Below are 14,335 nucleotides of genomic sequence, written 5' to 3'. Positions count from 1 at the left end.
CTCCCCTACATGTAACAGTCAGCAGCTTCAATAACCGCATCCTCTTTGAGGAATGGTTGAAAATACAAAAATGTAAGACAGTAGCTATTTTACAGACAGAAGCAGGGATGCACTGATTGCAAGCACCAACAAACAGCCAGTAAACAGTCAGTAAACAATAGATCTTAATCAATGTTATAACTGCTTAAATAGCAGTTTAAAAAGGTCTTTTAGCTTTTCAGGGTACTAAACATTTGAGCTGAGCTAACACCACGTACAGTACATAGTGTTCACTGGCAGTAGTAATTATTAATTAGTAAGTATTAGTAAGTAGTAGTAAGTAAGTATTGCATAATGGCTGGTTGAGACTACACCTAAACTAGCAAAGTTTCATGACATAATGATGATTATTGCTAGCAATTTTGTTTGCACTAATGCTAAACCTATAATAGCTGTATAGTTTGGTTGAAAACAGTTTCCTGTTGAAATATGACTCACCTGTAAACAGGCACCTTTAAAAAGTGAAAACATCATTCAAGCTTATTAAAGACTATATAGTATCATGCTAATAGCTAACACTGTATGACCAAGGCAAACGATTAAAGTATCGTGTAACGTGTACAATGGCATTATTACTCATTACACAGCAGGATAGAGCTGCTAACATAAGCTAAAATTCAAAACATCATGAATCTGGTTTTTTTGCACAACCTTAAATAGTTAAATAATGAATAACAATTGCAGATTGTTCCAAGCAGATAGATGAATATAGACAGAGAAAAACTGATTATTTTAATGAAACGCGACATTTAGAACTTCTTTGAAAGCAGCTGTTACAGAACATTTCGATAAACTAGATAAATATGTTGTGAACATTTTTAGTCTACACACAAAATTGTTAAGCATTTTAATGAAAGATGAAGAACAAAAATATAATGAGCCTTCTCCTTTTTTTATACATAGACTTCTATAAATTAGATAGATGTCATTTTGGATGAGGCACTATCCAGCATCCCATAAAAATATAGCTGCAAGTAATGTTAGGGACAACAGTTCCTGTTCAGAATGACACATTTTCTTCACATGCTGAAGCTGCAGAGAAACAGAGGAGAAATGACTGCGGAGGAGTCTTCCACCGCTCATTCAGCTTTGTATTGCCCCCCACTGAACGCTATTGGTACTGACATTTCAGTGGTTCCAGCACAGCAGACGAGTCTTTCACACATAGTGGCAGCTCTGACAGTCATGGGGCACAAAGTGATGGTGGGAAAAATAAACAACTCTGATTCCATCAAGTTTTTCCTCCACTCTCAATGGCCTTTCTCCCCCCTCTCTCTCTTGCTTTCTCTTCTTTGCCTCCAGTTTTTTGAAAGTACTTCTTTACATCCCCTTTCCACTCGTTCTTCTTCTGTTTCGTGCTCTGTCACCTCAAAACATGGTTCAACAGTGTCACCTATGGTGTGTTGAGAGGCATTTCATCTTGTCTCACCTGCCAATTTGGATTTGTGTAACTATGCATGTCTATATGTAAGCGCAGATTTAGATTTGTGTGTGTTCTTTTGTCAGACTGAGGGTTTTTTTTCTCTTCATCCTTTCGTGCCTCCAGGTTTCCTCCCTCCCCTTTCAAACCTGTCAGAGCTTCGTCAATGTCTAACTTTTTTTTGGCTTTGTCAGGAAGTTATTTTTTCCTGCATCTACCTTCTCTACTTTGTTTGTTAGTTGGCTGACAGCTGTGTGCTGGAATGGAGTGCATAAAAAATAGTCCTTAGACTGGTCCAATTGATATTTAGTTCATTTATGCACTTTTATTACCTTCAAACAGACAACACTCATGCATTAGATTTCTTTTGTTTTAATGGTTATGCTTTGTATTAACCTCATTGTGATAAGTCTAGAGAGTCTGATTAACAAAAGGAAGCATGCTCCAGAAGGAGTGGAACTGTTTTACACTTCAAGAATACCTGAGAATTAAATAGAACTTTTTTTAATGTAATATTGGATGATTGTGGTCTTTTTCAGTGAGCTATTTAATCTAGTTCATCTTTTAATTAACAACAGTCGATCAATAGTCCTCTGCTATCAGTGTGGAACAAGTGGAACATAATGAACCAGTTAGAGGACATCCGATTGGCCGAGCTCACACATTTTTTAATATTAACTTCATCAACGTGGTTGGATTGTCACATTTTTTGACATCTTTTAAAAACAAATGCAAGCCTCAAACTAATTTAAAGGATAAATGTTTGCAAGTTTGCCAGCTAATCTTAGCCAGTTTGTGCCGGCCCTTTTTTCTGTCAGCTTGAGTCACGTTGAGATGTTTGTTACTGATAGAAAAAGGGGAAATTATTAAACATGTGCAGAAAGATTGTACAAACACATTAGCTTTAAATGCCCAGTTATTATTGAAAACTCATTACAGATATTAATAAATAGGGCAAATATAATTTGCTGCCCTATAGGAATACTTTAAAAAAATCACCTGATACACAATGCTATATGGTTTTATATTTTAGTATCTTATAAACTGATGATTACTAGATTGCATAAAAGTGCACTGAACAGTAAAAAAGCTGATGTTTCAGTAAATAGTTATCATTCACTTTAGCTAATGAGGCTCTACTAGAACCACTTGCATCATTCATTCCCCTCACAACTGCCATGGTTGGTCATTTTGACCCTGTCCTGCAACAATAGCAGAAATCCAAAGAAATCACCTTGAAGGAGGGAAGATGTGTCATCTAATTTTTCTAATTATAAGTAGGATTTAACAAAATATGTTTTTAGGATTAAGTTTTAAGGGTTTCATTAGTTTTATTGAAATAACATATGTAACATATTAGATATTAGAATCCATAGATAAACAAATAAACAAAGGGTATTATAAACATATCTAAATTATTTTATTATTATAGTAGAACATTATAAAAAAAGTTAAAAAAAAGATGTTTGGCTAATGCATCATATCTAATTAAGCTAAAATAAAGAGGATACCAGATTTAACAGGTTACAATGACCTCTTTTCAGTCTTACCAGCAAGTTAAGTTAGCTTAACTTAGCTTAGTCTTCCAACTGTTAGGCTAATGGTGTACAGCTATTCAAGGGCTTGTTTTTTTGGCTTTAAATGGCAACATATGCATTTAGTTCAAGTTCTAGAGTTTGTCTAGAAAATTACTTATCAAGCTTTTAGGCATCTTTAGCCACAAGCTAGTTGCTAACTTAGTATGGCTACTATTGGTTGCATGCCAGGTAAAAGTAGGATTTAAGAAGATTTTTTGTTGTCACAAAAAACTTTACACACCTGACAGGAGTTAAAATACAGAGATTGATGATAACTCTTCCCTACACAAGTCGCAGCCTCTTGTTGTAAAAAATCATAAAAAAAGTTGAAAGAGTTGGGTTTGTCCCAATCTTACATTGCTTGCATTTAGGTAGGAGTGAATTTGGAGCTCTTCTGCCATGATCTTACATTTGGAGAAGTCTGTGTGTTAAGTTTGTGTTTACATACATGACCGCAGATGCATACTGTCAAATACTTGGGCTAAATAAGATTACATCTCACCCTACTACATAAACTTTGCTCCCTCATGTTGAAACTGCTCATTTAGTGATTATTTAGCTTCAGAGCTGCTGTAAGCTAACATCCAACGATGCTGTTATGAAAAGGCAATTCGACCAAAAGAATAACAGTATACGCTAACCCTTTCAACCCTCCAAGTTTTATTTGACAGTCGGAAAGCTCGGGTCTCACTGACAGATTAGTTGCCATTATAAGCACCTCAGAGAGGCTCTTAGATGTTTCAGAGTAGGTGTTTTGTGCTAATGAGTATGTATCACTGTGTGTGCACATGCTGCGATGCCAGTGTAGATGAGTGTGTCTCTCTGAGTGTTTGTTTTTAACAGTCCAAGCAAACACATACCCATTCCGTTTCATTTAAAGCATGCGATTGCCAAATCACTCCCATCTCCCACATTCAATTACTTGCATTTTCCTCTGTATATCCTTCCATATTTGCTTGATTCCAGCATTTGGCGTTTCCCTTCTGATATAAATGTAAGAGATCAAGGGCTTGCTTGGTAATACGTCTATGTACACAGTTCCCCCCATCCCATCTCTTTCACCAGCTCATCAGGTCTCACAGTAAATATCTGATCTCAAATATCACAGGTACTAAAAGTGGTGGTTGGACTGTGCTGAGCTCATATGAGGACAGTTTATCTGCAGCACTTGTTTTTTTGTTTTTTTCCCCAGAGGATGAGAGGAAGCCATGCATAAAGATAGATTAGAGAATGAAGAGGAGATATTCAGAGTGCAGCAGTCCACTCACACGAGTTTTAATCTCAGTAAACAGTGACATCTGCTGAAAGGGCCGCACCATGGAGATAAGAGCGGATTTCTTTCCTGCATTTCATTTCATTCCTTGCATTTTTCTTTTGTGTGTGTGTGTGTCACTGTCGTTATTATGCTTAAAGTGTGTAGAAATTGGAGCATGGTTTATAACATCAATTTACGTACTCATTATAATCAAATGCATTCATACTCAAAATCATTTATTTTTCAAATCTCATTGTTTTCAGAATTATCTGTGTGCTAATCTGACATTTTCTTTCTTTCTTTTTTCTTTTTTTGTGCTGTGACACATTTCCTGAAACTGGCAAAGATCCTTTTAGCCCTAAGGGTTGGTTTCACTTTTATTTCACTTCTAAAATAGGGATTTTTTTTCATTGACATTTTCAGCTACAGTAAAATCCAATTTATCTTCTTAAAATTAACCAAAAGTGTATTAAAAGGCCTAGGGCTATGAGTTCAGAAATGAAGAAAGCATGCACTGTTGAATTTTTAACTTGGAGGCAAAGTCTCAGAGGTAACTTGTCTTTATTAGAACTGACTGGAAACAGAGCCACACTTATTTATTAGCTTACTTGAGCACTTTTAGTTATATTAATTAGCAGGCAGCTCCCCTTTAATGCTTTCCAACATAATCAGGAATTTATAAAACAGTAAATCTTGCTACATTTTGTTGTTTTGTGTTTCTAAATTTGAGTTGAGTTTGAGCCTCTTCTACATTTTCTTCCTGAGTCTCTTGGAGACATGTTGACAGCACGGAGGTTCACGTGGAAATCCAGAGTCAGCGGCTCTGCAGGAGAAATGAATTGGCATGTGTTCTAATTAGCAACTGACTCCAGATGTGGCAGATGGAGCCACAGCTGTAGTCAATGTTAAAACAAGACTCCCATTTCAACTCGAGTGGTAAAGGTGCATCAAAGTTGAATTTATATAATTTGAGCAAAAGTAAGCTTGAAATAGCTTGAAATGAATGTACGGACGCCTCAAAAGACATAAAAACCCATTAAAAATATCATCAAGCTTCATCAAATTTCATTTCATTTCTTTCCTTTCTTTAATGTAAACCAGGTGAGAAGAACAATCTATAGTAATTTCTTTGAAGCATTATTACTTCCGCCAAAGAGGTTATGTCGAGTTTGTGTGCGAGCCTCATTCAGTCTGTGAACACAGTAGTTTCGGATGAGTTCTGAAACTTTCAGTGTAGCTAGTTAAAACATTTGTCGGCTACCCTTATCTGATCTTGCAGTGCTTCTTGCTAGAACATGATGTTCTAGATGACTTGGAACACTAATTATTTTGTCTCACTCAGAGCATGCTGGGAAAATTATACCCCTTCTAGTGCATAGCTAAAAGAAAGATAGTAATGTTACAGAAGGTGCTAGCACAAAATGTACTCTGTGTGTTTATCATGCATCAGGCAATTAAATATTATTTGAGAAAACATGAGTGGGATCAGCCTTCTGTAGCCAAAATGAGTAGAGCACAAACATATATCCCATAATCCCACCCATTTAAGAGCAAGTTGGAAAAAAAAGACGTCTTCAACCTGCTCTTAGACTTTTGTTAAGGCCTTTTCTGTCACTTGTCTTTTCGGGGCTTCCATGCTGTACTATCTGTACAGTGACTTAATGGTAAAGAACGAGGGATAAAGCAAACCTCACTGCCACTATTGCACACTAGTTACATAAAGTATCTGATTAGTGAGAAGTTGCATTACTGGCTTGTGGCTCAGTAGTTTTAAGTCCAGCCTGACAGATGCTTCTTGACGGCAGCAGCTGCTGCTGATGGTGTGTAATCTTGTTAATCCAAGCATAGGGAAACCTATAGCGTACTGCGGTCAACAACAATGAGAATCACAAAAGGGCACAAAGTGGGTCAACAGCACATCTGCAATGTGGCTGCTATAAAGACCATGAGATATTTGTTAGAGCAACTATATGTTTGACTTTCAGCCTACAGAATGGTCTTTACGTTTTCTGTTAGTACAATTGAAATGTATATATAAAGCACCAAATCAGTAATACACAACAGAAAACCCCAACAATCAGGCCATATAAATATGGCCTCATATAAATAAGCACTTGGTGTCAGTGGGAAGGAAAAATCCCATTTTAACAGGAAGAAACCTCCAAACTGACTAGCAACATTCTCCTCAGCTTGTTTTTTGATACTAATGCACCTTTTTCTAACTTAGACTGTCTTGAATCTTGCTAATAGGCTCCCAGCTATTTTCACTTTCAAGATTAAGCTTGAGATTTTTTTTAATTTTTGATAAAGGATATCATTAGGGCTGGGTCAGATGACCCAGAACCATGATGAGGAACCTCCCATCAAGCACTGAGCATCTCTCCTGTAGTTTTGCCTTGTCTTTTATTTGTCGCCTTGCTGTGTTATTCTTTTCGGTCTTCTTTTTAACCTCATTGCTCCGTAGATGGCTGTCTGTTCCTCATCAAAGTGAGTTCTTCCTTCCCACCATCACCACATTTTTGCTCATAGAGAACTGTCTAATAAATGAGGTTTTCTCTCTAATGTTGAAGGGTATGTAGCTTACAAAATAAAGATCCTTGAGGCCACTGTCGCAGGCAGTATATAAACAATTTGGAATTTATAGACCCCTGTGCCTCCTTTCTACTTAATACTGTGGACAAAAGTAGAAGCTCCACAGCCAAATTATCGTCAGGTGTTGATTTTAAACTTCTAAATGCTTATTGGTGGAACATGCTGAGCCATGCTAATTAATCTGTTTGCTTAATCTTATTTTCAGTCTTCAGTCAGACGTAGAAAACCCGGTACTTTAAGTCAACTCAGTGGTCTGCTCCATTGAGATATAAGCCCTCCAAAGAAAGCGCAGAGAAGTAAGCTGTTTCACACCATTTAATCACAAATCCCCCTGCTTTCTTTTCCTTTCTCCCTCTCTCTGCTCGCCTCCATCTATTTCTCTGGCCTCCAGACAGCTGAGTGGCTCTTCTGGATTTCGCTGACACTGCGCCTGGTCCCGCCTGGCCTTTTTTAATCAGGATGGACACTCTGGAGTCAGAGCTAACTTGTCCAATCTGCCTGGAGCTCTTTGAAGACCCACTGCTGCTCCCCTGTGCCCATAGCCTGTGCTTCGGCTGCGCCCACCGCATCCTCGTCTCCCACTGCACCACCAACGAATCAGTTCAGAGTATCGGCGCCTTCCAGTGCCCCACCTGTAGATATGTCATTTCCCTGAGTCCAGAGCGTGGACTAGAAGGACTTAAGAGAAACGTGACCTTGCAGAATATTATTGATAGAGTTCAACGGGCCTCATCTTCAGCCGGGCTCCCCCTGCCGCTGTCGTTGCCTGCCCCTCACAGTGGGCCCAACTCTCCCGGCGAGGAAGGTAGCAACCGGTTGGCCCTGGTCCCCCTCAGCGCTGCCATGTCCAGCCCGAGCACACCTCCGGAGCCGGTCCAGTGCCAGTTCTGCGAGCAGGACCCGCCACAGGACGCTGTTAAGACATGCGTAACGTGCGAGGTGTCGTACTGCGACGAATGCCTCAGAGCGACGCACCCCAACAAGAAGCCGTTCACCGGCCACCGGCTCATCGAGCCTATGCCGGACTGCCACCTCAGAGGGCTCCAGTGCCTGGAGCACGAGGAGGAAAAGGTGAACATGTACTGTGTCACTGACGACCAGCTCATCTGCTCACTCTGCAAGTTAGTTGGACGTCACAGGGACCACCAGGTGGCAGCACTGAGCGACCGCTATGAAAAACTCAGGGTAAGCACAGAAATGGATTTTTTTCTCACCCTTCTTATGTTTGCTTAATTGATTTTAATGAAGTTATTTCACATTTGAAATCTTCTAAAAATCCCCATTTTCTAATTAAAACCTGCAAGATCCATCACATTCTAATGACAGATAAGCTTATACTTTCTTTGTTCTTTATCTTATACCCATATAATGAATATTAAACTTTAATTTTACTCTGCTCAAAAGTGTGAAATTTTCTATTATCCTTATCCAGGTATCTCACTCGATTATCATGTGAGATTATCATGTGCTGACTTATTATCTCTGCTGAATAATTAAGCAATTAGCATAATCACTGCGCCATGCCACTGTGCCAGGAGGGCGTTCAGAAGCAAGCACACAGAGCGAATATGGGGAGTGTCATTAGTGACGAGGCATGGTGTCTTTAATGAGGTTGCAGGTTAACGAGCACCAATTGCCTGCTGGGTGTAGGTGTGCTTAATTGAGCATGGCTATTACAATGTGCTGGTAATGGAGATGGAGGCAGTGTGTGTCTGTGCGTGTGTGTGTCTTACAGCAAAGATCATGCAGAAGTAAATGTTACCTTGGATGTCCACCAGATGGTTTCTTCTATTAATCTGCCTTTGACTAATATAAGCACTTTGCTGGAGAGTGTCTCCAGTGATTTAGGATTACATTTGCATAATGTTGGAGTATTTTAATGGCTTCTATAAAAGGGAAGGGAGACAAAAAAGGGAAAAAATAGGTCAAAGTAGAAATGGCCAAGGTATAGCGACTTCAGTCCAAAGCCAAGCTTTCATAGTACAAAGCAAAATCCAGAAACTAGGAGTATGCAGTTACCTCCATTTACAAAGCTGAATTAATGAATGCAAGACGCATCACTAGTCTCCACATCACACCCCTGATGATGTAAGTTCACTTTTACCTCACGTTTGTGGTCCTACTAGGCTGCTAGTAATCTGATTTTAGATCAGCACAGAGAAAGTTTTCTCTGGCAAACGGCCTTCTATGTCACACAATGAACACATCACTTCTTCTGTTCAGTTAGAGTAAGCAGGTCAACAGGTCAACAGTTTGCAACAACACTTTCTGTTTTCGAATGCGTCTTTGTCTTCAGTTAAAGTTGAAAATTAGACATTATTTAAGTTATGTAAAACAGTATATAGGCACATACAGATACACTATCACTATTTCAGCTTAGCTTTGTTGAAGCATAACCAGTGTTGGAGTCTTTACTCAAAACAAGTAACAGATTACACATTACTCAGTACTTTTCATCTAAGTAAAATGAATGGAAATAAATTGTCTCATACTTACAAGTTAGGAATATCAACCATAGGCTACAGTTCTGCACACAACTCAAATGACTGTCTGAATGAGACACATATACAATCTTTCCTTTAGCATGTACGTATGTAATGTGCCAAGAACACAAAGCAAAGTTGAAAACAAACTCAAAGAGACTTTAAAGGGATCGCCATGGTAATTCTACTTTACAAATAGGGAATGGAGGCTACAACGTCACTGCCTCTGTTACCTGTTGAACTTCAGACTCTGGCTGTTGGGCTGGGGCCAGCATGCGATTAACTTTGTCTTCATTCTGTGCTCTTGACTAGCTTTGTGTTAGCATGTTTTTGTGTAGAGGGTTGCAAAAGAACTGAGATTGTGTTAGCGGTGCTTGTTTCTGTCCTGGACTAATCATGAGCTTGTCCCTTTGTGCTATCAAAGAAAAAAACTGTTTCTATCACCACATTTTCCTCCTCCTGCACATGAACTGAAATTAGCTGATTATAGCACAAATGGGTCTGTGAGATATCCCATTAATAATGTTTTTCCATGATCAACATTGACCAGTCACATTTTTGTGATGTCATAGCTTTGAAATATGGAGGAAAGTGTCTTAGGTTGTATAAAACTCTCTTCCAGAAAAAATGAGTCATGTTAAAAGAAAACAAAAACACTGCTGTATAGTTGTTTAGAAGTGGGAATTAGCTATAGAGCACAGGGCTGTAAACATGTTTTTCTGCTTTAAAGTTGGGCATTTTAAGATGCTAATCTACTGGGACTGACTCGCTTTTGGAGGCAGCCTCAAGCAGCAGCTGGAGGAACTGACTTTTTTGTGCTATTTCTGTGTTCCTCTTGGTATTGACCCCAATCATCATGATCCCTACTGGTGCATCCTAAGTATACCCATTTATGCATCTACTGTAGGTTGCAGCTGTGTCACCTCTAATGTCCAGCACAAGCGCATTCACTTAGGTCAAGCCTGATGATTTGAATAAAGACAACGTTTGAGCTTTTACGCTGATAAGTCCACACAAGCATACGTGCAACAGGGAGAATAGAGATTCCCCACCACCGCACCAAAGCAGCAGGCAGGGAAATACATGTAACTTTTCCAAAGTGTCACCAGGGGACATTTTTTGGCCACGTACTACACACACACACACACATACACACACACACACACACACACACACACACACACACACACACACACACACACACACACACACACACACACACACACACACACAGATAGTGTTTATTCAGCCTTGCTAAGCACCCTTAAATATAATGTCAAGACTGAGCGTGGTTTTCCTTTTACAAGGGCTTTGAAATATGTGTTGGTAGTTGGTAATATGTCCTTGGAGAAAGGGCATGCAGTGATATAATCAGAGAAATTGAACCTAACTAAAATCAGTGATTATGATTACATATGTGTGCACCCAATAAAAATGCCTACAAACATTCCCTCCTGCCTTTCCGTTTATCATTGTTTTGATTTAGAACCAGCTTTGCCTCCAGTGATGGGCTTGATGTTCTTTGTCATTAGATTTAATGTGGGTGCCTCTACCGCCTCATGTTGCCTGTTTCAGCAAATTTAGGCAGAGAAGAAAAATTAGCAGGAAGGCTACAGGTTAGTGCATCATCTAATTATCATGATTTTCTTTCTCCCCGCTCTCCCGCCATTCAACCAGAGAGAAATAGCACAGGTCAGCACACCCTGCAGTTATTATACAAACTAATTATCGCCTATACCACAAAACAAAAACACAACCCCCCCCCAAAACAAAACAACTGGATGGCACTCGTGTCTCCTACTTGCGCAGAGGTTTTTAAATACTGCCTGTGTAAGCCAAGAAAGTGTGCAAGACAAATTGTTTAGACCAAGCAAACCATGTCATACTTTGAATCCGCGTGAGCAATACTACTGCAGCTCATGTGCATTCCCAAGTTTCAAGCGTTTCTTAACAGTTATGTGAGAGGATACACGTCTAAAACCAAATGAGGGATTTCTGTCACATGTTCCAACTTTGTTATTCAGTCATTTCCCCCCCAAACGTCTTGACATTTACTTCTGACAGGGCTCGTTGGTTAAATGAAGTTCTTGTTGAAATATATAGTCCTCCTGCTGTTTGACATCACTCAGAGTACCTTGTGAGGACACTGACAACAGATGGGAAAACAAAGCATATGTGACTGCTTCATTAACTTGTGAGCGCGCTCGCTCGATTTTTCTCGCACACTTACACAAAAGGAAACATACACACGAAGGCACTAACGTCTACACACACACGGACACACACAGTTTATACACACAGGCATTTCAACGGGCTCTCCATAATCTACTGAAATATTTAAAAGAAAGGAAAACTTCATAAGAATATTAAAATGCAAATTTAAAACAGAACACTTTAAAAGCCAAAGACGGGGAAAAAAGTAAAAGACAAAGAAAATAACATAATAAAATATGAACCAGTTGAATGAATGAGCAGGTAAGATTAAATCTGAATTTATTAAATAAGTACAAGGTCCATATTAAGTAAAAGCAGTAGAAAAAAGTCATTAGCTTGGCTTTAAACATAGCTCGAGTTGGGGCAGCTCTAGGCCCCAAATGCAGCTGAATCACAACTGTGCACTGGTTTAAAGTCAGTTTGTTGGATTTGGTTTGAACCAGTCCTTGCAGGTCTGAGAGATGTGTCTGCTTTTTGTTTTTTTATTCTGCAATCCAGGTCCTGAAGTTCAGTGCTGTATTACACAAGAAGCCAGAACAAATTGGTTTAATGTGTTCTCTCTTCTTGGTGTGTAGGCAGTATTCTAGTGGCAGCTTTTTAAATGAATTGGGAGGCCAGTAGGAAGGACATTTCTATCCAAGCAAAAACAAAACAAAACATTTTTGCTATCTATAAGTCATAATTTCAGGTAATTTGGTGGTATCTTACATTTTCAACATTGTAAATCACATTTCAGAGAAGATGACATGAAATTTTGAGTTACATATTGTATTTCAAGTTAACCATGTGCTTTGCAACATAACTTTGAAAGTTTATTTTAAAAATCACCAAAGTGCTTGCTCATAGGGGGTCATATGACTGTTGGGCTTTTCTCTGTATGTATTATTGTAGGGTCTGCCTTACAATATAAAGCGCCTTGAGGTGACTGTTTTTATGATTTGGAGCTGTAGAAATAAAATTGATTTGAATTGATTATTTTACCATGTTTTGTGTTAGCTGTCATATAGCTAACATTTGCTCTGTGTTAGCAAGCTACTATTATTAGCTAAACATAATGTTATAAGCCACCACTGAGCTGATGCCATGTACTTTTGGCTACATCTACTCACTCTTTTATATTTAATGGGGTGTGCCAGTATAATGCAGCTTCATGATATTAGCTTTTTTGTGTTTTGTTTTGTTTTGGTAGCAAGTTGAAATGAACTGTCTTTGCACTTTGTCTCAATGAAATGGTGAAGGGTATGCAATTAAAAAAATGAAAGAACTAATTTCAGTCATCTCTTTTGAGCTGTTGTGAAGAAATTGCATTTTTGCGTGCCTAGATGGTGAGAACATCAAATTTGCAATCACTTTACAAACTGATAAATTGACTGTTTGTTACTGAGGTGAAAATTCCAGGGTTTTTTCTTCAAAAAAGTAGAAAAGAACATTAACACAACAGCATTTCTGATCATTCATAAACACGACTTTAAGTCCAGGATAAAAAAAAAAAAGCCCATTGAGCTGAATATTATACATTATCCTTCAAGTTAAAGACGGATTATTGCTAATCACATTAAAAGCCACACTTTATTTTTCAGACCACTGGCTTGTTTTGCTGTCTTCAGTAAGAGTGAGGCTTAAAATATATCTCTGCCTCAGGATAAGTTCTGATTCAAGGCACCACACATGTCACGTCACTTAACTTTAATTCATTTCTGTAAGCTATTACTTTTTCTCTAATCTGTGCATGGCAGCATTTTGTGAAACAATGCATTAAAACCAGACAGCATATAGTCATAAATAAATAAAAGCAATGCTGAGCTATGATTATGCAACACAAGTACATTTAGACACAGACTGTCCTCAGATTTTATGAGCATTGTACAGTATACAGTGAATGTGTTGTGCTTTAAAAAGGCAGGTTGCGTGGTAAACAGAAACAGGGTAGGAAGTAAATTGAGGTCTAACAGAATTACCAAGTAAAGTGCAATGCAATATTAATGGTGAAAAACGCATTTGATATTTAATTTATAAAGACAGAAAACTTTGGGGAGACTTCTTAGACGAGGAGGTCCAGCACGTAGCCTCACTTTGTCAGGTAGTTCCAATAGCTTAAAGCCAAAATGCTCAATCTGTTACAGGTCACCCAATTTTCTTTAGATATGATTTTTCACTTTTTTTTCTTTCATTATAAAGTCTGACAACTTGGAACTGTTTTGGTCATATTTTCTGGAACATTTCATTCATATCACTTTTTGCCCTGATCTGCTGGAGTTTGAGATATCCCCACTCCACAGGGGGTGCGGGGGAGAATATCAGATGATTGGAATAGTTTCCTTTTTTTTCCAGTGGCAGTGGTGGTGGTGTGTGTCTGATAAGAGCCATGGAGGTTATTGTGGGAACACCCATCCTTTTTCGGAGATAAAATTACCCCCGTCACAGAGGAGGCAGCTGGGAATAGCTTTTAAAGTCCTTGGCTCTGGGTCTGAGGAGAAAGAACCTTGAGGATAAAAGATGGCAGCTGCTCTTTGTGTGTGTAATTTCAAATCACAGGTTGGTTCTGTTTTGTTGTAATCCACTTTGGTTAATCAGCTGCCCTTTAGTGTTAAAAAATACGTGGGGCTGTCAAGTACAAACACATTAAAACATGAGCAGACACAAAAGCTTCTGAACCATAACCTTGGTGATAAGCATGACATTTAGCTCCATGTCTTCCAGCCACCTCATTCATCTTTTATATCATTAAAAAAATACTTATTCCCTTACATGCTTT

The 14,335-nt window shown here is 38.7% G+C and overlaps 1 protein-coding gene across 2 annotated transcripts in view; it reads left to right on the top strand.

The window, feature by feature from the left end:
• Window positions 1-14,335, top strand: part of LOC101466449 (E3 ubiquitin-protein ligase Midline-1) — a 91,124-nt gene that overhangs the window by 42,335 nt on the left and 34,454 nt on the right. For both annotated transcript variants that reach the window (XM_004552606.4, XM_004552605.4), the window contains exon 2: window positions 7,275-8,068. In XM_004552606.4, the coding sequence (XP_004552663.2) occupies window positions 7,343-8,068 (726 nt within the window). In that variant the 5' untranslated portion in view covers window positions 7,275-7,342. The remainder of the gene's footprint in view (window positions 1-7,274; window positions 8,069-14,335) is intronic.

This window comes from Maylandia zebra, linkage group LG23, assembly GCF_041146795.1.
Source record: "Maylandia zebra isolate NMK-2024a linkage group LG23, Mzebra_GT3a, whole genome shotgun sequence".
NCBI classification, from domain to species: domain Eukaryota; kingdom Metazoa; phylum Chordata; class Actinopteri; order Cichliformes; family Cichlidae; genus Maylandia; species Maylandia zebra.
This window is presented reverse-complemented; position numbering and strand designations above follow the sequence as displayed.